A 23,077-nucleotide genomic window follows, 5' to 3' on the forward strand; every position below is an offset into this window, starting at 1 on the left:
GATTCAAATCGAATCCGAAGGTCAAAATTGTGATTCGAATTCAGAGGTGGACAGTAACGAAGTTCATTTACTTGAATACTGTACACTTTTTGAGTATCTGTACTTTACTTGAGTATATATTTTTTGGAAACATGACTTTAACTTCACTACATTTGAAAGACAAATATCGTACTTTTTACTCCACTACATTTCTGTCAAGGTCCTCATTACTATGAAGCGGCTTTGAAAGTGGATGTTTTTTTGTTTTCTTTTATAAAACATTATTTATTTTTATTTTTTTTTATCGCAGGTGACACTGAGACAGCCTGTCAGTAATCACTAGAGTCACGTTACATCCATAAACTGGATAAAAATCAAGTTTAATTTCTCAGTAGCATTATTTAACTCAATCAGTTGATGGCAGAATGGAAGGAGGCGTTTCTTCTGAGGAATGCACGCACTCATGGCTTTACCTAGAACCCATGTTTCAGTTTTCTGAAAGGAATAGAGTCGTTTCGTTTTAAATGTTTGCTTTGTTTGACTAAAACGAACCACATCATGGTCTACAAAAACTCGCCGTCCAACCTGTGGAAGCATATTGAGGGATATAAACATTTCATTCTAAGAGAAAGCTTGCAATGAAGATGTCTGTGCTTTTAGAGCTTGTGATAATGTTGCAATAGCTATGCAGTCTGGTTAGTCAAATGACTTTCTATAGATTTTCCCGCCAAGTTGCCATCACCTTGTCCACGGCTAACGTTAACACATAGCTAGTTAACTTGGACACTGTTAGTTAGCATGTAAAAATGGAGTTACACTAAGATGTATAATGTTAACTTATCTGAAGTGCTTTCAGAAATATGCTTTAGCATAATCTTGCCAAGTAAACAAAATGTAGAACTCTTTCTTTTCTAGTAACATTAGCTACCCATTATGATTTTGAGTTTGAAGAGAGTTTGCTAGCATGTCAGGTGGAGCTTCAGCTCTACAGGTTCTACAAGTTAGTCAGTAAATCCAGTCAGTTGCTTCAGAGGCATTAGGTTTTGTAAGTGTTGTGGCAATAATACAATGCATTGACAGAAAATGTACTTTTAATACTTAAGTATTTTTAAAAGCAAATACTTCAGTACTTTAACTTCAGTAAAAATTTGACTGGACAACTTTCACTTGTATTTGACCAGTGGGATCTGTACTTTGACTTAAGTAATAAATTTGGGTACTTTGTCCACCTCTGTTTGAATCAAATCGTGAAGAAATTTAATCATCACACCTCTAATGGAGAGCATATCTCCCTCAAGCCACATGTTATCAATATCAAAATCAAATCACTTGAGTGGGGGATAATACTAAAGCTGTCCACCAAATTTCATCCAAATCCGTTCAGTACTTTTTGAGTTACGTTGGAAAATAAAATCATCCTGTATTCGCATACATATCTGGATTTGCATCAAAATCGAATCAATTGTTCCTTGGTCCATGGCTCACCTTTCCTTGGAATTTCATCCAAATTCGTTCAGTACTTTTTGAGTTACGTTGGAAAATAAAATCATCCTGTATTCACATACATATCTGGATTTGCATCAAAATCGAATCAATTGTTCCTTGGTCCGTGGCTCACCTTTCCTTGGAATTTCATCCAAATTTGTTCAGTACTTTTTGAGTTATGTTGGGAACAAACAAACAAACAGATGTGAAAACATTACCTCCTCCAACAAAGCTGACGGAAGTAATTAAGAATACTAGAGACTGTGACATCATCATCGTCATCATCATCACGATTATAAAAACTCAAAGCTATACTTTTTTTAACTTTTGGAAGACTTTAAAATGCTTCTGGTTTAGACTCAAGCAAAAGAGAAAATTTCAGCTCAGAAAGTCTGTAGTTTTCCATCTACATAAAGTTAGTCAACATTATTTGACCAGGAGTAAGAGACTCACTGAGATTAAAAATCTCTTTTCCAAGAGTGTCCTGGCCAAGACAGCAGCACGCATAACAGTTCCAGACACAAACATAAAGCATTACAAAATAAAAACTACAAATAAAAAAGTCATCAATTTTTGAAACCTCTACACCCAGATGTACCTCCATCCAAGTCATTTAAAATCTTTTTAAAAGTGTTCAGTGAAACCAGCTCCCGAAGGTTTAAAGCTAGACGGCGTTTTGATTTCATAAAATCGGTGAAATTTAGTTCCCTCTGAAATGTGGTCATTGTGATAGATGTTTATTTCTGTAATATCTCACAAAATATCAGGCCATTCTGTGGCTGGGAAGTTATTTAATTTGAGGGGATTAAAGCAAATAACATGCATGAAATTGCTCGCTTCGTGCAGTCAAGCAGACAGAGGAAGTCCATGTGTGTGCTCATGTGCAGGTTTACCTTTTGCTTCTTCTTTTGGGTTTTACGGCAGCTGGCATCCACAGTGTTGCATTACTGCCATCTACAGGTTTCCCTTTGAGCGTGCACTGACAGTTCCATCATTCTGTCACTAAACGAACAGTTGATCACACCGAGGTGCTCGCTGAGCGCCGATATTTATTAGTTTGGTCCTGCATTTCCTTTCCTTCGTATATAACATAACGTCTTTTCTTCTCGCTTTCTCTCAGTTACTGTAGTCGCTCTTTCACGTTTCATTCGCACACTCACGTCCTCCATTTTTCTCTCCTGTTTCAAATTTGTATTCCACAATGCCTTGCGTGAACGGGGAAAGCCCACCACGGGATGTGATGCATGATGTAGTATCTTGTATCGGGTCATGGTGAAGCAGGAAAAAACAGCAGAGAATTTAGGGCCATGTGGAGATAAATTCATTAATTATTCTATTAAAAACACTAATAAAATTGGAAGTCTGTGATTCAAATTCAGTAGCTTTTGGTCCACTAAACAAAAATAATTGGGTGTCGGGGAAAATTCTTTTTATGACCTACACTTGAAAAATCTGAAAGGCAGTCTACCTTTAAGTGATTCTGCAACTGGTTCCAAGCAGAGAGAGCAGCGATTTTGAGATCGTCAAAATTTCTCTTCTTATTCTCTCCATATTTACTGGATGTGAGCAATCGCGCGCTCTGATTGGTTACTCTACTACTTGGCTATCAGCTCATATACCGTGAGTAGAGAAAAACAAAATGGCGGAGTGTGTTGCTGAACCAACCGAGGACGAAATAAAAACTCTACTCGAAAACAAAACCCCAGAAAATACAAAAAAGCAACAAAAATATGTAATGAAAGTATTTAATGGTAAGAACATATCTTTATTTTTAATTTTTCAAGAATTATTATCGCATTTTTTCACAAATTGCTCCTGTCATTTCACCAGTTTGTTTACATTCTAAGCGGGACTGATTTGGTTGGATGTTTTGTATAAAGTTTTTATTTATCGAATTTGCAAAAAATAACAATAAAAATGCTCTGTTACTCAAAATCTAGTGAATGTGGATAGAATAAAACAGTTATTCACTCAATCTCTTTGTAAATGGCTTGTAGACAACTCGGTGCTACGCGCCTCATTGATTATCAGCTCATGCATGACTCGATTTCGTGGAAAAACTGTTAAATGTACAGGTTTTCCCAGGATGCCACACACACACACACACACACACACAGGTTATTATATTACAGGCATTTTGCAGAAGCTCTTATCCAGAGCAACATACAACAAGCAGTTGGGGGTTCGGTGCCTTGCTCAAGGGCACTTCAGCTATTCCTGCTGGTTCAGGGAATCAAATCGGTGACCTTTTGGTCTCAAACCTGCTTCTGTAACCTTAAGGCCATGGTTTCCCCCGTGGGTTATGTTCATGTTACCAGGCTGAAATGTCACAAATCTTATTTTCTTCCTTAACATGACACAAGTCATATTTTCTTGTTTTGTTTTTCAGCAGTGGGTGGGCTCAGAACTCAGATCTTTCCAAATCAGACCTGAGCCACTTTTCTACGTGGTCCTAGATGCCATCTATATCCAGTAAATGGCCATGAACCATGAATGAGAGAGGTCTATTCAGGCTTGACCATGGACAATTATTCAAATCAGTGCAGATGTGGCCATATGGGGCGTTTCAGTGGCCAGATGTGTTCACATTACAGTCAGATGTGGGTCACTTGCTGACAGTGCTGACAGTAAATTCTTTATTGTACATCGTGATCATGCTGATCGCTGAAAATATTTTTGGATTATTATTTTATCAGGGACAAATACATTTTTATATTTCACTTTGACGCGTCAAAATCACGTCGTATTTCCTCCGTCGCATTTACACTCAATAAAGCCTGGACTTCTCGGTAGGTTCATTCGTCTGTTTTTTTTCCTTTCTTTTTTATGCTAATGTTGTTTACATGGCTAACATTTTACATGGATTTTTAAAAATGGTGGTTGCCGCTGCTGCACTCAGTCATGTTCAACCAATCAGTGTGCACTTCCATCACTCATGGTTCCTCTTGTGCTGGGAAAGAACCTGCCCTGAAATAGAAGCTAAAAAAGTAACTCAAAATGGTGTTCTAAAAGCCATGATCATCCTTAGTTCGTGCAGTGCGGGGACACAAAAAAGAGGAACTTCCTGTAACAGTTCTATGGAAAGGTTCTTCCAGTCTGAAAGCACCTTAATTCAGTTCCTACTTTCCTGTTTTTAGCAGCTGTAAACAATCGTTTCCTCACCAGGCTCTTGTTTTTCTCTCTTGATGTTAATAAGACCCCCCCCCCAAAAAAAAAAAAAAAAACACATGCAGCTTGTCATGTTACCAAAAAAAAGTGCAAACTCCTCTGTCCTGAAGACACTGAGCATCTTAAAGTCACTGAAGTACTGACTCTGGAGACATTAAAAGTGTTAAAGAGACTCTGGAGATGTTAAAGAAACATCTTACAGAAAATCTCACCACGTCGATGATTTTCAGCTCACTACAGAACCGACAAGGGGCTAGAATGAGTGCATTAATATAAACCTGTGATTTGCAGCTGCGCTACTGTCAGAGCTGCTGTTGGAGAAACCGATCAAGACCTTCGAACCAATCAGAAACGAACATTCAAGACGGTATAAACACTTTTACTGTTATGTTAAATGTGAACAGTCTAATTAGATCTGATCGAAGATCGGATGAAATGTTAACCAGCATGGCATTTGTGATCCTGGTCACACTCCACTGTTTTCTAAAGTGGTGCTTGAAAGTTTGTGAACCCTTTAGAATTTTCTATATTTCTGCATAAATATGACCTAAAACATCATCAGATTTTCACACAAGTCCTAAAAGTAGATAAAGAGAACCCAGTTAAACAAATGAGACAAAAATATTATACTTAGTCATTTATTTATTGAGGAAAATTATCCAATATTAGGGCGGCATGGTGGTGTAGTGGTTAGCGCTGTCGCCTCACAGCAAGAAGGTCCGGGTTCGAGCCCCGTGGCCGGCGAGGGCCTTTCTGTGCAGAGTTTGCATGTTCTCCTTGTGCCCGCGTGGGTTTCCTCCGGGTGCTCCGGTTTCTCCCACAGTCCAAGGACATGCAGGTTAGGTTAACTGGTGACTCTAAATTGACCGTAGGTGTGAATGTGAGTGTGAATGGTTGTCTGTGTCTATGTGTCAGCCCTGTGATGACCTGGCGACTTGTCCAGGGTGTACCCCGCCTTTCGCCTGTAGTCAGCTGGGATAGGCTCCAGCTTGCCTGCGACCCTGTAGAAGGATAAAGCAGCTAGAGATAATGAGATGAGATCCAATATTATATATCTGTGAGTGGCAAAAGTATGTGAACCTTTGCTTTCAGTATCTGCTGTGACCCCCTTGTGCAGCAATAACTGCAACTAAACGTATGCGGTAACTGTTGATCAGTCCTGCACACCGGCTTGGAGGAATTTTAGCCCATTCCTCCGTACAGAACTGCTTCAACTCTCGGATGTTGGTGGGTTTCCTCACATGAACTGCTCGCTTCAGGTCCTTCCACAACATTTCCATTGGATTAAGGTCAGGACTTTGACTTGGCCATTCCAAAACATTCACTTTATTCTTCTTTAACCATTCTTTGGTAGAACAACTTGTGTGCTTAGGGTCATTGTCTTGCTGCATGACCCACCTTCTCCTGAGATTCAGTTCATGGACAGATGTCCTGACATTTTCCTTTAGAATTCGCTGGTATAATTCAGAATCCATTGTTCCATCAATGATGGAAAGCCGTCCTGGCCCAGATGCAGCAAAACAGGCCCAAACCATGATACTACCACCACCATGTTTCATAGATGGGATAAGGTTCTTATGCTGGAATGCAGTGTTTTCCTTTATCCAAACATAATGCTTCTCGTTTAAACCAAAAAGTTCTATTTTGGTCTCATCCATCCACAAAACATTTTTCCAATAGCCTTCTGGCTTGTCCATGTGATCTTCAGCAAACCGCAGACAAGCAGCAATGTTCTTTTTGGAGAGCAGTGGCTGTCTCCTTGCAACCCTGCCATGCACACCATCGTTCTTCGGTGTTCTCCTGATGGTGGACTTATGAACATTAACATTAGCCAATGTGAGAGAGGCCTTCAGTTGCTTAGAAGTTACCCTGGGGTCCTTTGTGACCTCGCTGACTATTACACACCTTGCTCTTGGAGTGATCTTTGCTGGTCGACCACTCCTGGGGAGGGTAATAATGGTCTTGAATTTCCTCCATTTGTACACAATCTGTCTGACTGTGGATTGGTGGAGTCCAAACTCTTTAGAGATGGTTTTGTAACCTTTTCCAGCTTGATGAGCATCAACAACACTTTTTCTGAGGTCCTCAGAAATCTCCTTTGTTCGTGCCATGATACACTTCCACAAACATGTGTTGTGAAGATCAGACTTTGATAGATCCCTGTTCTTTAAATAAAACAGGGTGCCCACTCACACCTGATTGTCATCCCATTGATTGAAAACACCTGACTCTAATTTCACCTTCAAATTAACTGCTAATCCTAGAGGTTCACATACTTTTGCCACTCACAGATATGTAATACTGGATCATTTTCCTCAATAAATAAACGACTAAGTATAATATTTTTGTCTCATTTGTTTAACCGGGTTCTCTTTATCTACTTTTAGGACTTGTGTGAAAATCTGATGATGTTTTAGATCATATTTATGCAGAAATCTCGAAAATTCTAAAGGGTGCACAAACTTTCAAGCACCACTGTACTTCCTGGATGTCTGAGTGTACAGAACCAGATGTTTGGTTGTATACTGTAAACTCCTCTTCAAGCGAATCTGTAATCCTTGCTCCTGATTTCCAGTTCATTCATTTCTTTCGAGGTTTTTCTATTTTTACCAACAATCCCGCCTGGAAATCTCTCTGTCCTGGTGTACTCCAATGTGCTTTGAAAGCTTTTCCTTTTCTCGGACGCTGTTCTTTCTCCAACGGCGTGCGAGTTATTCTTTTTCTTGACCTCTTGCATCAACATCCAGAGCAGATATACAGATGTGTCTTTCAGCACAGACAATAAAACTGAGATGAACCAATCACCAATTCCTTCACTTCGGAGCCCAAGTCTTGATTTTTTCACTGAGTACATTACATTTCCCCAGCCTCTCACATATCACACCGTCTGAGTGCTCAAGCTCATCACCATACCGAGGAACGGGGATCCTGGTACACCTGTCCTCACACGAGGACCTGAGCCTGCAGGGACGATGAAATCACTGTGCAATTAAACCGCCCTGGTGTTGATTAGTGTGAAATGAGACCCATTGTTTGTGTGTTTTACAGTAAAACGTAGCTCTCTGATATGAGCATGATGTGTAATTACTATCTGAAGTGAGAAATTGGTGAGAGGCTCCTGTCTGATTCAGCATCTGATTCAGTTTGAACTGTTTTTCTGCTTCAATCCAGGCCTTTTTAATCTCCTTACTCAGCTACATCCTCTTCTTTATTTATTTATAAAAAAAAAAAAGCCATGAACAGAGGCGCAAGAGAGCACTGATTCAGGAGCAAAGCAGCCCGAAGGAAAAACCAAACGGTGTTCATGTTCTCGCTCTGCACCACAAATTGGCAAGTCGAAGGAAACAAGTCGTAGCAAGTAAGAAAATGTTTACACAAAAGAGCAGCGCTCAGACTGCACAGTGTCTCTGAGATTTATTGCCTATCAAGCGACACCTTTAATCACATTTACTTCACGGGCTCATAAAAATAAAATATAATCTAATCCAATCACCTTGCAGAAGACGCACATAGCAGGCGCAATGAAACAGTAATGACTATAAAAGCAATATTATTACCTTTTGTATTGTTAACATAACAGTAAAAGTGTTTATACCGTCTTGAATGTTCGTTTCTGATTGGTTCGAAGGTCTTGATCGGTTTCTCCAACAGCAGCTCTGACAGTAGCGCAGCTGCAAATCACAGGTTTATATTAACGCACTCATTCTAGCCCCTTGTCGGTTCTGTAGTGAGCTGAAAATCATCGACATGGTGAGATTTTCTGTAAGAAGATGTTTCTTTAACATCTCCAGAGTCTCTTTAACATCTCCAGAGTATCCAGAGTCAGTGCTTCAGTAACTTTAAAGTAGAACTGAAGGCAATTTTTTTATGATCAAAATTCTATTCATCTCATCTCATCTCATTATCTCTAGCCGCTTTATCCTGTTCTACAGGGTCGCAGGCAAGCTGGAGCCTATCCCAGCTGACTACGGGCGAAAGGCGGGGTACACCCTGGACAAGTCGCCAGGTCATCACAGGGCTGACACATAGACACAGACAACCATTCACACTCACATTCACACCTACAGTCAATTTAGAGTCACCAGTTAACCTAACCTGCATGTCTTTGGACTGTGGGGGAAACCGGAGCACCCGGATGAAACCCACGCGGACACGGCGAGAACATGCAAACTCCGCACAGAAAGGCCCTCGCCGGCCACGGGGCTCGAACCCGGACCTTCTTGCTGTGAGGCGACAGCGCTAACCACTACACCACCGTGCCGCCTTCTATTCATCTCATTTTATTAAATATAGGAATGCATTTTTGATCACTATTGTGTCACTGCTATAGCAAGTTATGAGTATTTGAAATATGCTCTGTAATATATCAATCCATATGTCAAAGCAATGGCCGTAAACGAGATTCGTTGAGACCTGTGCAAGACATCATAGGACAGAAGTAAAACGTACAGCGGAAATCAAAGTGACCAACATCTGCCAACGTTCCCTGTGTCGGAAATTGCTCACTCGTTCACTACGCCCGACTCACTATATAGGGAATTACTACGGTATATGGAGGACACTAGTCCGTCGCGCTGGTATTTACGTCATTACTGTTGCACAATTAAAACGTGCCAGATCAGTCGGCTGGTGGGTTTTCACAATAATAAATACATGCATGTGTTTTTGTGATAAATCCATATTATACTGAGCGTATTTCCCACATTAATCAATACAAAGTGCCTGCATCTTTCAGATCTTTTTTTTTAAATCAATGCTGAATACTTTCTTCTTTGCTGCTGCCTTTTATTAAATCAGATTTGAGACTTTTAATTTAATTTCTTTCAGCACGATCGCAGAGCATGATGGGATATATTGCTGTGGTTAGTGACCATCGGTTGTACACTACTTTTCATGATGCGTTGTGGGATTCTTTGAGTGCACTATATAGGTCGTAAATAATCCTCACTAAGGTTTTGGACAGCACTACAAAATGGCGTCCTCACTATCTCATCTCATCTCATCATCTCTAGCCGCTTTATCCTTCTACAGGGTCACAGGCAAGCTGGAGCCTATCCCAGCTGACTACGGGCGAAAGGCGGGGTACACCCTGGACAAGTCGCCAGGTCATCACAGGGCTGACACATAGACACAGACAACCATTCACACCCACATTCACACCTACGGTCAATTTAGAGTCACCAGTTAACCTAACCTGCATGTCTTTGGACTGTGGGGGAAACCGGAGCACCCGGAGGAAACCCACGCGGACACGGGGAGAACATGCAAACTCCACACAGAAAGGCCCTCGCCGGCCCCAGGGCTCGAACCCAGGACCTTCTTGCTGTGAGGCGACAGCGCTAACCACTACACCACCGTGCCGCCCAGCGTCCTCACTATATAGTGTCCTATATAGTGAGTAGGGAGCAATTTTGGACACAGGGCAACATCTGCCAATGTTGTCAAAAATTGTTTTAATGCCAGAGTTTGTCAAGATCATGAAACCTGGAAAACCATCACTGGACACTAAGGAGTGGGCAAGTGTAACAGCAATGGCCTACTCCTATTAAGAATGTGTGCTCAGCATGAATTGGCAATCACAAATACAATGTTTCGTTTGCCCATGCGAAACAAAACATCATGGATGCATCCTAGATCAAAGAACTGGCACCGTACTGATTATGCCATTACCAGACAGTGTGACCTTAAAGACATCAGAGTCACCAAATCTATGTGTGGTGCTGAGTGCTGGACGGACCACCATCTCATTTTGTCCAAAATCAACATCTTCATCAAGCCAAAGAAGAGACCTCAAAGAAAAAAAGATCACCAAGAGGCTGAATGTCACAAAGTTGAAAAGTCCAGAAAATGCAACCCACCTAGCTTATAAAATAAATGCCAACCTTGCCAACTTCAATCTGACAGGTGACGCAGAGAAGGACTGGCAAATATTTTTGGAACAAGTACATGAGGCCTCACTAGAGACACTTGGACTGAAAACCCGTAAACACCAAGATTGGTTTGACGAAAATGATGAAGAAATTCAGGTTCTCCTAAATGAAAAATAGCATTTGTACAAGGTTGTAACAGACGATCCAAGTTCAGCCTCAAAGAAAGCAGCATTTAACAACATATGTCCACGGGCGATTGCTCTAAGACAACGAGGGAGGCTCAGCCTCCTCTAAAAATGACGAACATCGTGTAGGATGAATTGTGCCAGGCTTATGTTATAGCCGACCTTATAACATTGCTATTTCAGATCCAGAATCATAGAAATATATGTGCTCAACCCAACTACAGTGCGAAATCATTCCGTTATAACTTTCCCCAGTTCGCCTAATGTGTGCGTGAGTTTTTCCCCCTCGTGACAGCGCGATGCAGCCCAGCCTCAGTGGACTTCAATGGCATTTGGGAGCTATGCACTTTCAATCTCAAAATGCAAGATGATTATTGGACAAATACTGCGAAAACGCCCGCCCACCGGACTCCCAGCCTCACAGTGGGAGGGACATGGCAAAGCTTTCCACGAGGAGACTGGTGATTGGTGAAAGCGGCCGGATATTTTCTTTGATTGACAGCTCGTTTCAAATATAGACAGGCAGCAGTGAATTTCAGTTCAGTCCCATGCGGATTCACAAGTGCTGTAGTGTATTGTAAGAGATCAGCTTACATTTCGATTTCATTCGTTACATACGGTTTCTACCAGCTTTTTTAGTTTGTATATATTTTCATTGTAAATAAAGTGTAAATATAGTGTTGTCAAGTTTGCTATCTTAGTTCCAGAAATTTCGTTTATTTGAGTGACTGAACTTGAACTTGAGGGGGCTAGTCAGCTAGCAAGAAAGCTGCGCATGGATGCCAAGCATTGCTGATTTAATTTTGGCGAAGCCATTTGCCAGTCTTCCTTTCGAGGAAAAAATTTAAATTAAAGAGCAGGGTAGACCAACGCCTCAAATTGACTTGGTGAAAAAGGTAGGGAATAATACTCGTTCCTTTCAGCTCTCCTGGTACGAGAAAGTGAATTGGCTAACAGCAAGTGACCCACATCAACAACAGTAAATAGGCTACTTTAGTAATATGTCATGGATGGACCAAAAATATAGAATCTATTTAAAATGTTTATGCTGAGTATATTATATTGGAATATATATTTCTCTGGATATGAATTAAACACAGCTACAATTTGGAAAACATTTTTAAACAAAAACACAGCCGAGAACATTTCACACTACAGACCTGGATTAAAAGTGAAGGGTTATCAAAATTGTCAATAAAACATTTCTCAGTCAAAATAAGTAAAATACAGGGAAAGTGTCATTGAATGAAATGTGTGGCACTCAGCTCTATGTTTGGCTCCCCAAGGTCAGTGCTTGTGCCTATTCCAGAACACTCTGCTGTTACTGCTGAGGTTCCTGACAAAGAGCTGCTTTCAATAATGATCAATTTTTAAACAACATGCCACAATTTTAAAATATGAAATGTTAAAATATACCTCCCCAACACCACCATCATGTATATTGGACAGTAGGCTAATGGGCCAAAAGAACCTGTTATTTCACAGTTTGTGACCCTGCCAACAATCAGCCAGATCAGAGGCAAGAGTATGGGCAAAATTGATGTGTTTTTTCTTTTTTCTTTGAAAATCTGGAAATATCATAACCGACCAGCTTCCCCTGTTTGAAAGACTACCAGCCGCCACTGCATATGTCGTACTATTCAAACAAAGCTTAGGCAAATGCAGGATTCTTGGCTAGCAGAAAAGAAGAAGAAGAAAAAAATTTTAGAAGAAGAAACCTTTATTCGTCACATGCACACTTCAAACACAGTGAAATTCATCCTCTGCATTTAACCCAGCTGAAGCAGTGAACACACACACACACACTCAGAGCAGTGGGCAGCCACACCAGAGCGCCCGGGGAGCAGTCAGGGGTTCGGTACCTCGCTCAAGGGCACCTCAACCCAAGGCCGCCCCACATCAACCTAACTGCATGTCTTTGGATTGTGGGGGAAAACGGAGCACCCGGAGGAAACCCACGCAGACACGGGGAGAACATGCAAACTCCACACAGAAAGGCCCTCGCCAGCCACGGGGTTTGAACCTGGAACATTCTTGCTGCGAGGCGACTGTGCTAACCACTACACCACCGTGCTACCAAAAGGCTGAAGAGATACAACACTATGCAGATAAACATGATATGAAAGGGTTCTACGATGCTCTAAAGGCTGTTTATAGACCACAGCCATTGGGTACAACTCCTATACTTAGTGCTGATGGAACCAAACTCCTTACAGAAAAGGCGGAAATATTAGACAGATAGGTGGAACACTTCGAGAAAGTTCTAAACAGACCATCTGACATCAATGATCAAGTTAAAATCAACATGTCTTTAGATCTTCCACCCAACAAACATGAAGTCCAAAAGGCAATGGAACAGCTTTCATCTGGAAAAGCTCCAGGCAGTGATAATATCCCAATAGAAATTTATAAAGCAGGGGGCAAGACCCTAATTAAGAAACTTACAGCATTGCTGTGCTCCTTCTGGGAAAAGAAACAGATTCCTCAAGAGTTGAAGAATGCATTAATCATCCACTTGTTCAAAAGGAAAGGAAATCACAGGTTATGTGACAATCACAGAGGCATCTCCCTCCTTGTGATAGCTGGTAAAATTCTGGCACGTGATGCTTAATTGGTTCAACAATCATTTAGAGCAAGGTCACCACCCTGAGAGTCAGTGCGGATTTCACAAAGGAAGGGGCACCATCGATATGATATTTGCTGCACGGCAACTACAAGAAAAATGCAGAGAGCAGAACCAGCAGCTCTTCGCAACATTTGTTGATCTGACAAAAGCGTTTGATTCCATTAGCCGGGATGACCTAGGGAAGATCATGTCAAAATTTGGTTGTCCAGATACATTCATTGGTATGGTTCGACAATTTCATGATGGCATGACAGCAATAGTCATTGAAGATGGTGAATGCTCAAATCCATTTCCTGTAACCAATGGTGTTAAGCAAGGATGCGTTCTAGCCCCCATTTTGTTCAGCATAGTGGTACAGCAATGTTAGTAGATGCTTTCTCAGCGGATGATCCTGGTATCAAGATCAGATACAGAACAGATGGAAGCATATTCAGTGCCTTAAGGCAATTAGCAAGGTTAAGGACACTGTACTGCACGACTTTCTGTTTGCTGATGACTGTTCCCTAAATGATCATACAGAAGCAGGAATGCAGACCATGGCGGATAAATTTTCCACTGCTTGTGACAACTTTGGTCTCACCATAAGCACAAAGAAGACAGAAGTAATGCATCAGCCAGCTCCTGGTCAATCTCAACAGCAGCCATCCATATTTCTCAAAGGAAATCAACTTGCAGCTGTCTCCAAGTTCACCTATCTAGGAAGTACACTCTCTAGTGATGCAGTTATTGATCAAGAAGTGAACTGTCGTAATGCGAAAGCTTGTGCATGCTTTGGAAGGCTTCTTTCTAATGGTTGGGATCGTAGAGGTGTTAAATCTTCTACTAAGGTGAAAGTGTATCAGGCAGTAGTTTTAACCACTCTGCTCTATGCCTCTGAGTCATGGATGGTTTATGCCAGACATGCTCGACAGCTCAATCACTTTCATCTCAATTGCCTACGTAAGACCCTAAAGATTAAATGGCAAGACAAGATCCCCGACGCAGAAGTCCTAGCTCGAGCAAATCAGCCATCCGTTCATACTATCATCCAGAAGAACCAAATTAGATGGGTGGGACATGTTACAAGAATGTCTGATGAATGCATTCCTAAGCAACTAATGTATGGAGAACTCACCATTGGGAAACGCTCTCGCGGAGGACAGAGAAAGAGATAAAAAGACACACTGAAATGCTCTCTTAAAGCTTTTAACATCAATTCAAGTTCATGCGAAGTAGCAGCCTCAGACAGGTCATCATGGAAAGAAGCCATCCACAAAGGAGCACAAATTGCAGAGGCAAATTGCAAGCTACATGCAGTGGAAAGAAGGCGCCTCCGCAAGCAGAGAGCTGCGGAAAACCTAGCAGTTGATCCCTGCACTTGTAGTTTATGTGGCAGATCTTTTCGAGCAAAAATTGGGCTGATTAGCCACATGAGGACACACAAATAGGGATTATGGTCATCATCGACTACGATGGACGAACAACAACAGGGAGCGATTTTGGACACAGGGCAATATCTGCCAATGTTGTCAAAAGACACGCGTGCCTTTTTTTGAATGCTGATGTAATCAAGCCGGAAGTTTTGTTTGTTTTGATAGCAATCAGGAAAGTTTGAAAAAAGTAGGCCGTAATTGTCATTTAAACTTGTTTTTGTGCAATATTTCATTTGGAAAACAGTTTTCAAAATGGCGGCACTGACACCTGGCTGACACTTCACATTTCAAAGTCTCGCACAAGTCTCGTGAAGATCGCGCAGATAAGCAACGCCTGCCGTGGACCAAACGAACTCAATTCAACATGGCTAAAAACCGAATAGGCCGATAAGTATAATATTTAATTGCAATTAGTTGCCGATACAAGTCACGATATAAGGTTACTAAAACCGAAAACGTAATTGAATAACACATTAATTAAGAAATAAAGCAAGTTTAAAAATGACTTCAGTTCTCCTTCAAGATGCTCAGTGTTTTCAGGATGGAGGAGTTTACATTTTCATAGTAAGATGACAAGCTGCATGTTTTTTTTTTGTTGTTGTTTGGTTTTTTTTATATTATTAACCCTGAAGGTATTTTCTGGCACTCTAATTATTTTGGTATGCTCTGATTTTGTTGTCAATTTCAACAAATCTAAGCAATATTTTCAATGTCATATGACTTTTTTGCATTCAGCACAAGGTCAGCTACAATAATATCCATGTACATATTGTAGTACATATGTCATGATTGTACTTTTAAAAAAATAACAGTTAGATGATGATGATGATGTAAAAAGCAGTTTTAGAACTGTGTTGGAATGTGTGAAAAAACATGACTTTACCCATTGTGTCAAACCATTTTGGTCACTTGAAGTGATTCTGTTCAGTCTGAGGAATGGATCGAGCACAAAAACTTAAATCTGTTCCACTGATTTGGACAATTAACTGGCCATCAAAAAAAATTATGTCCTATTGTTTTGGGATAAAGGGTTGGCAGTGGGAGGGGTATTCAATGAGAAGGGTAAAAATTTCCATTCCATTCAATGAGAAGAGTGAAAAACCCTCCCACTGCCAACTCTTAATCCCATCAGGTCAAGTCCCAATGGGTCAGGTCATGTTTTTTCACACGTTTCAACACAGCTCTAAAACTGCTTTTTACAACAGCTTTGTTTATCTAGTATTTGACTTTATTTTGGTATTTGACTCTATTCAGTGTGTCTTGAAATTAACTCTTTTACTATTTTACTCAGTTCAGGGCCACAACCAACTCTCTTGCACAATTAATCTGTAATTTTGCTCCCACTCCAACTCCAAATTTTACTCTCTAAAGGGGTGTTCACATGGCAACTTTTACTCCAGTGTAGCACCGGGGCTGCCCCGGTAGAGCGTTCACACGGTACAAAGTTATACCGGTGTAGCCCCTGAAAGCTGCTTAAACCAGTGCAAATCTAACCCTGCTCGGGAGGTGGTTTAAGAAATTTTCTCCGGAGTAAGTGCTAGTTTGCGGGGCAGCACCGATATAAAATGGGACGTCTGAACGCTACAGGGGTAGACTCGCTACGCGTGAGGAGAATTGATTACATACGGGCATTGCATAATTTGCATCCTGGTATTTTGCGCTTCCAAAATGGCGAATATCAACAACAACAGAACTGTGTGTCTTCCAGTGTTGCCAGATTGGGCGGTTTTAAGTGCATTTTGGCGGATTTGAATATATTTTGAGCTGGAAAATGTCAGCAGTAACTGGCAACACTGGTGTCTTCATCCACGTTGTTTTCCCGGCGCTTGGTGATGCCATGACAACCGGGAAAAGGAAGTACATTTTCACGCATGCGCATATTTCATTTACACATTATTACTATTGTATAGCGCGGTCGCAAAAACTGCCGTATGAACACAAGTGGGGCTGCACCGGTGCTAACACGCTTCTCTCTAGTAAGCAGGTTTGTGACGTGTGAACGCTCCACAAAATTTACACCGGTGTAAGATATATCGCAACAAAATACATCGGTGCAGCATCGATGCAAATATGTGCCATGTGAACACCCCTTAAGTTCAAAATAGAGCAAAATTAACTATTTTTAAGGAAAATACTTAATAACTCTGGAAAAACTGTTCAGTTATTTTTCCTGTGTATGCACTACTGATCTGCTCACCAGAAATAGAAGAAATATTTACACTTACGAGTTGATCTTTGGCTGAATCGAGTCGAAGTTAAAAAAAGGCACCATTCATCATCAGTGTCACAGTTCTCAAGATTGAATTGAATCGCTGTCCTGAATCATCCAAAGTGCATAAAATCTGCATGCCATCTCGCAACAAGTTTTACCTCCAAATAGCCTGAACTTTGTCCGACAGATTTTGTCCTGTTTACGGTGGGCGTTCCCACCGCGAAAGAGAAACCAATTGAAACCAAAAGAGTGAAAGTGATTATCCTGCCATTACCATGTGAACAGTCTTTTATGAATATGTAACGCACTGACTCCGGTGTGACTGAGGAAGGTGACAAGTTTTATGTTTCATCTAATTTAGGTAATTTAAAAACTATAATATTATTTGGCAGTGTGCACATAAGAAAGTGTAAAGTATAAAGTTTCTGTCAATATGTTTATCATGCTTGTATGATGAAAAACGTGCGAAGATATGTATCTAAATGCATGACCGACTCATTCTAAACCTGTCGAGCTTCGCCGGAGAAGCTCTTGACCCAAAGGGTTAACATCAAGAGAGAAAAACAAGAAGCTGGTGAGGAAACGATTGTTTATAGCTGCTAAAAACAGGAAAGTAGAAGCTAACTAAGGTGCTTTCAGATTGGAGGAACGTTTCCATAGTTCTTAAAGTGATTAACCAGGAAATTTTGAAATTGCGGGATTATGAAACGTCATCATGATACATTAATACAAGGTGTTCTAGACGGAAAAAAATTAAGCGGACTTTAGCTTAAAAAACATGTTAAAGTTCTAACATTAGTCTGTTGGGCCATTTCCCTGGGCGTGGACATACTGGATTAGCCAGATACATGGGTGTATTAGGAGACGAAAACGAGGGCGGCGCTGCGTGACGTAGGATTCCGCATGTCTTCCTCATTCTGTCCTGGATCCAAGACATTTGGCCAAGTGGCTTCATCAAGTAAAGTGAGAAAACTTTACTCCTGGAAAAAGCAGCAAATTGTGCAGTGAGCTTTTACAGAAGATTGTGGATTTGTGGATGACTTGGATGAAAAAATCACTGGGAAGAAGCGAGACATGAGGCAGAAATAACAACTGAAGCCAGACGCGATCCCGACTTTGTTTCACCACAAAACACAAGCAGCATACTGGGTCACGCATCAAACAGATGGAAGATAAGCAGGCAAATATATATTTTTAAATAAACAGGCAATAAACTAGCCACTACTTTATTTTGATTTGTTTTCTAATCCTGCACTGCCATAATTTTTGTGCAGAAATGCAAACAAATTGACTGAGAAGTCACGCTAGACCATAATATTATACTGTACTCTAGTACAGCGTGCACTTGTACACCTCCGCTGTGCTCGCGGAAAATGACATCACGCACGATGGAGTTATGGCGGCCTCGCTGACAAAAAATAGTCCCTTCTATTTTCATCACTTTACTAGTTATATCGTTAAAATTCAACATGCAGCTTTTTTATAAAGGACAGACATAAAAACGACTTTTGGCTCAATTTGTTTATTTGTGAGATATTTCATTTAAAACTGTTGGAGGAAGTTTCCCCCTATTTGTGTGTCACACTGCACGAACTGAAGATGATCGTAGCTTTTAGAATGCCATTTTGAGGGACTTTTTTATTTTCTACTTCAGGGCAGGTTTTCTCCCAGCACAGGAGGAACCATGAGTGATGGAAATGTACACTGATTGGTTGAACACGAGCCAATGCAGCAGCGACAGCAACCACCATTTTTAAAATTCCGTGTAAAATGTTGGCCGTGTAAACAACAGCTCATCTCATCTCATCTCATTATCTCTAGCCGCTTTATCCTTCTACAGGGTCGCAGGCAAGCTGGAGCCTATCCCAGCTGACTACGGGCGAAAGGCGGGGTACACCCTGGACAAGTTGCCAGGTCATCACAGGGCTGACACATAGACACAGACAAACATTCACACTCACATTCACACCTACGCTCAATTTAGAGTCACCAGTTAACCTAACCTGCATGTCTTTGGACTGTGGGGGAAACCGGAGCACCCAGAGGAAACCCACGCGGACACGGGGAGAACATGCAAACTCCGCACAGAAAGGCCCTCGCCGGCCCCGGGGCTCGAACCCAGGACCTTCTTGCTGTGAGGCGACAGCGCTAACCACTACACCACCGTGCCGCCCTAAACAACAGTTCTAAACAAAAAAACAGGAAAAAAACAGACAAATGGACCAACAAGGAAGTCCAGGCTTTATTGAGTGTGAGTGTGACAGAGGAAATACAGCGTGATAATGATGCATCTAAGCAAAAAAACGAGACCGTCAATGACGGCGTAGCTCACTCCGGCCCCGTCTAGTCCAGAAGGAACGATCTAAAGTGGGCCACCTTGCACAATAAATGTTGCAAGCTATATACACTATATACAAGCTATATATAGAAGCGATATCCACCCTAGGAATACCGACCAATTTACCAGAAAGAATCCAAAACAGTGAGGAATTGACCGAGAAGAAGCGATTTTTGTTGAACTGCTCATTAAGGCTTAATTAGTCCATAACTTCATTAATAATTGTCATGAAGCAAATCTGGGTAGAAGTTCTATGCACCCTAGCTACCCCTACCTTCATGATAGAAAGAATCAAAATCAGTGAAGAATTGAGGGAGAAGAAGTGATTTGTGTGGAAACTGTTCATTAGGGATTGATTAATTACTCCATATCTTCATTATTAATTGCAATTATGCAAATTTGGGTAGAAGTTATATGCACCCCAGGCAGACATACCTTCCTGCCAAAAAGAATAAAAATCGGTGAAGAATTGAGAGAGAAGAAGCGACTTTCGTGAAATGTGGACGCCGCCGGACAGACGACAGACAACACATGATGGTGTGAACTCATCACCTGTCGGCCAGATGAGCTAATAATAATCCAAACATATTTTCAGCAATCACCACGATCACAATGTACAATAAAAAATTTACTGTCAGCACGTAACTCTTCCTGGTAACACCTCCCCCATTCTACAGCGATCCGTTTGTATAGAACCGTGCGACCAAAACACAACATGAATGTGGACAAGTTTAAATCCTAATGTTGCTAGTTTCTGTTTTCACAAAAACACAAGATCACTGGTGGACAAGACGGACAGTCATATGAAAACAAAACAACAAACTAGTGATGTCGCTATAGCAACTATAGCAACCGTTGACTGGCTTACATCACTTCAGCGTTCCTACTGTCGGTCTGAATACAAACAGAAACTAGATTGTGTGACTAAAGTCGCAGTGAGTTGTGCTAGCTGCTACAAACCAGGACGTCTGGTCACTGTACCCTGTAGATCTGGAATGGTAAGAGATAGAGAATGATGCTTAGTGGGAAAAGTTGAGATTATTATAACTGTAACATATAATAAAAGCTCTACATCCATCCATCCATCCATCCGTTATCCATAACCACTTATCCTGTACAGGGTCGCAGGCAAGCTGGAGCCTATCCCAGCTGACTGTGGGCGAGAGGCGGGGTACACCCTGGACAAGTCATCGCAGGGCTGACACATAGAGACAAACAACCATTCACACCCACGGTCAATTTAGAGCCACCAGTTAACCTAACCTGCATGTCTCTGGACTGTGGGGGAAACCGGAGCACCCAGAGGAAACCCACGCAGACACGGGGAGAACGTGCAAACTCCATACAGAAAGGCCCCCGTCGGCTGCTGGGCTCGAACCCAGGACCTTCTTGCTGTGAGGCGACAGAGCTAACCACTACACCACCATGCCGCCCTTATTATGGAGAAAATGTGTGATGGATGTCCGACTGAGGTCGCTGACGAGCTGAGCTGAGATTATTATAACTGTAACATACAGTAAAAGCTCTACATACTGTTTCTAAACAAGGCGTCTTTGGATATTTTTGATTTCTTCAAGATAAAGTTGCCATATTTGTTCTATTTTTCATGGTGCCACAGAGAGCTAAAAAAAAATAAAATAAACTTGAGTAACTAATTTATCCTGCTCTGAGTCGTGGAGGATCTGGAGTCTATCCCAGGAATGTTGTGTGCAAGGTGGGAATCCAGCCTCCATGGGATGCCAGTTCTTCTCAAGGCACCACACACATTCACACACTCAATCACACATAGAGAGCAATTTAATCCACCTACGGACATGTTTCTGCGAGGTGGGAGGAAACTCATAAAATCTGGAGAACCAACACTGGGAACATGCACGAGTCCGGACAGAGAGAAACCCGAGCTGGGGATCAAACCAGGGAGCGTGGAGCTGTGAGACGGGAATGTTACCGGCTGCACCAGTATGGCATTCTGGTGAAAAATTCCCATCCTTATGTGGATGGATCTTCATGCTGGAAAATGATTATTCAGTTTTGTAGCTGCATTAAAAGCAGCAGCTGAACCAAAAGACTCAAAAAGGTGGAAAGAACCTTTAAGAGTGTAGCTTTGGATAATGGGTTCCAACATGCAACTTTTAGTCATCTGCTCTAATCTAACAGAGAGAAACACTGCACGTTTAACATGTTCACAATTCCACAATTTGACTCAGTACCCGTGTTATAATATAATTATAGCACCGTTGCAAAGAAATAAACCCAGTTCTGAATTGCGATCCTTCACACACACACACACACACTTTTCCCCAGAACATCCCCCACTGCCCTAATTATCAGTGTGGAAGCAGCCATACCTGTTTCCCAGAAGTACACGGACTTGCTGTCTCTTGAGGTTTGAGCAGGAACGGTCCGGATTCCGCAGCACACTAATACAAGTCTCCATACGCACACGTACACTCCACTCCACCCTGTCCACGTGCAGGACCTACGGGTTGCCCGTGCCCCCCTGACCCCCGACCCCATCGCTCTTCTTGACCCAGAAAATCCAGCCGGTCCAAGTGAGAGAGAACGAGGAAGGAGGTCCTGAGAGAAGACAGAGACGATCTATCCTTGGTACCTTGAATGACAGATGGAGGGTATCGGAGCTCCACTTGCCCACCAGTTTTGTCTCGTCCTCTCCACTCGTTTCTCAGTAGTCCCAAACGAGTGCTCTGGAGATGATTGATTAGAGAATGTGAGCAGTGATGCTACTGCCTCGTCTATCCTCTGACTACTGCAGCTAACTGACGCGACACTCTCTCTCTCTCTCTCTCTCTCTCAGCCTCCCTCCCTTTCTCTCAGCTTCTCCCGTCCTCTCTCACCCACCCCTTTTTCCTCCTCTTCTCTCTGAGCTCTAAGCAGGAGGACGTACCCTCGCTCCATGCTCCGGTGACGCTAATGGAAGCAAGATCAGAGCAAAGCTCGTCCTGTCGCTAGGTGAGAGACGGACCGGAATAAAATGCATAAAATAGACGGAGTATAAATCATACAGCAAATCGAGCAAAGCTTTCTGTGAGTGCCACAGCCATGAATCTCCCACTGTTTTTTTTTTTTTAATCCGTAATTTGCACCTTAATCCGTGGGTTTTAGCATAAATTCAAATCTCACCAAAGACAACAGAAAGCAAACACGCCATACATTAATTCATCCAATATCTCAACAGTCAGTCAAGCCAGACACCGCAATATCTTCTCACCAAACCCTGATGATTCAATCCACTTTCCTAAGGTCAGAAACTCACAATAAGATGTGGTGTAGGAGTGTGTTAAATGTCAGTGTGTCAGCGGATGCTACGGTGTTGGCAGGTTCGTGGGATTGCGGGTTTTATGGCTTTGATAAGCAGTAGGTAAATCTGTGACAGGTGGATTTAAGTAGTGATGAGGGAACAAAAGAGGCCATAAAAGAGGATTATGAATTGTGTGTGTGTGTGTGTGTGTGTGTGTGTGTGTGTGTGTGTGTGTAAATGCTATAGTTGTCAACTGGCAGACGACAGTCTGGATGCAAGTATGTATTTCAGCAGACTGAACTGAATTAAGAGAATAATAACAAAAATGTCATAGAGAAATATATGAAAAAAAAAACTGGTGACTCCTAATTTCTAAACCTGAACCAGGACGTTTTCTGGAGCAGATCCTCTGCTGCAAACAATCGTGCGCATTAACACAAAGCTGACTTGAGACTAGCATTAGATCAGAAAGGAAAAAGTTTTCACAGACTTGTGTAGAATGAATAAAGCAGAAGGGAACCGTCAGGGCCTTCTATGCGTTCA

The 23,077-nt window shown here is 41.8% G+C and overlaps 1 protein-coding gene across 1 annotated transcript in view; it reads right to left on the reverse strand.

Annotated features, from left to right (window-relative positions):
* The window catches only part of thsd7ab (thrombospondin, type I, domain containing 7Ab), a 388,049-nt gene extending 366,257 nt beyond the window's left edge, over positions 1-21,792 (reverse strand). Inside the window, exon 1 of the mRNA XM_060900617.1 lies at positions 21,624-21,792. Within this exon, the coding sequence (XP_060756600.1) occupies positions 21,624-21,792 (169 nt within the window). The remainder of the gene's footprint in view (positions 1-21,623) is intronic.
* Positions 21,793-23,077: the final 1,285 nt, after the last annotated feature.

This window comes from Neoarius graeffei, chromosome 19, assembly GCF_027579695.1.
Source record: "Neoarius graeffei isolate fNeoGra1 chromosome 19, fNeoGra1.pri, whole genome shotgun sequence".
Classification (NCBI taxonomy): Eukaryota; Metazoa; Chordata; class Actinopteri; order Siluriformes; family Ariidae; genus Neoarius; species Neoarius graeffei.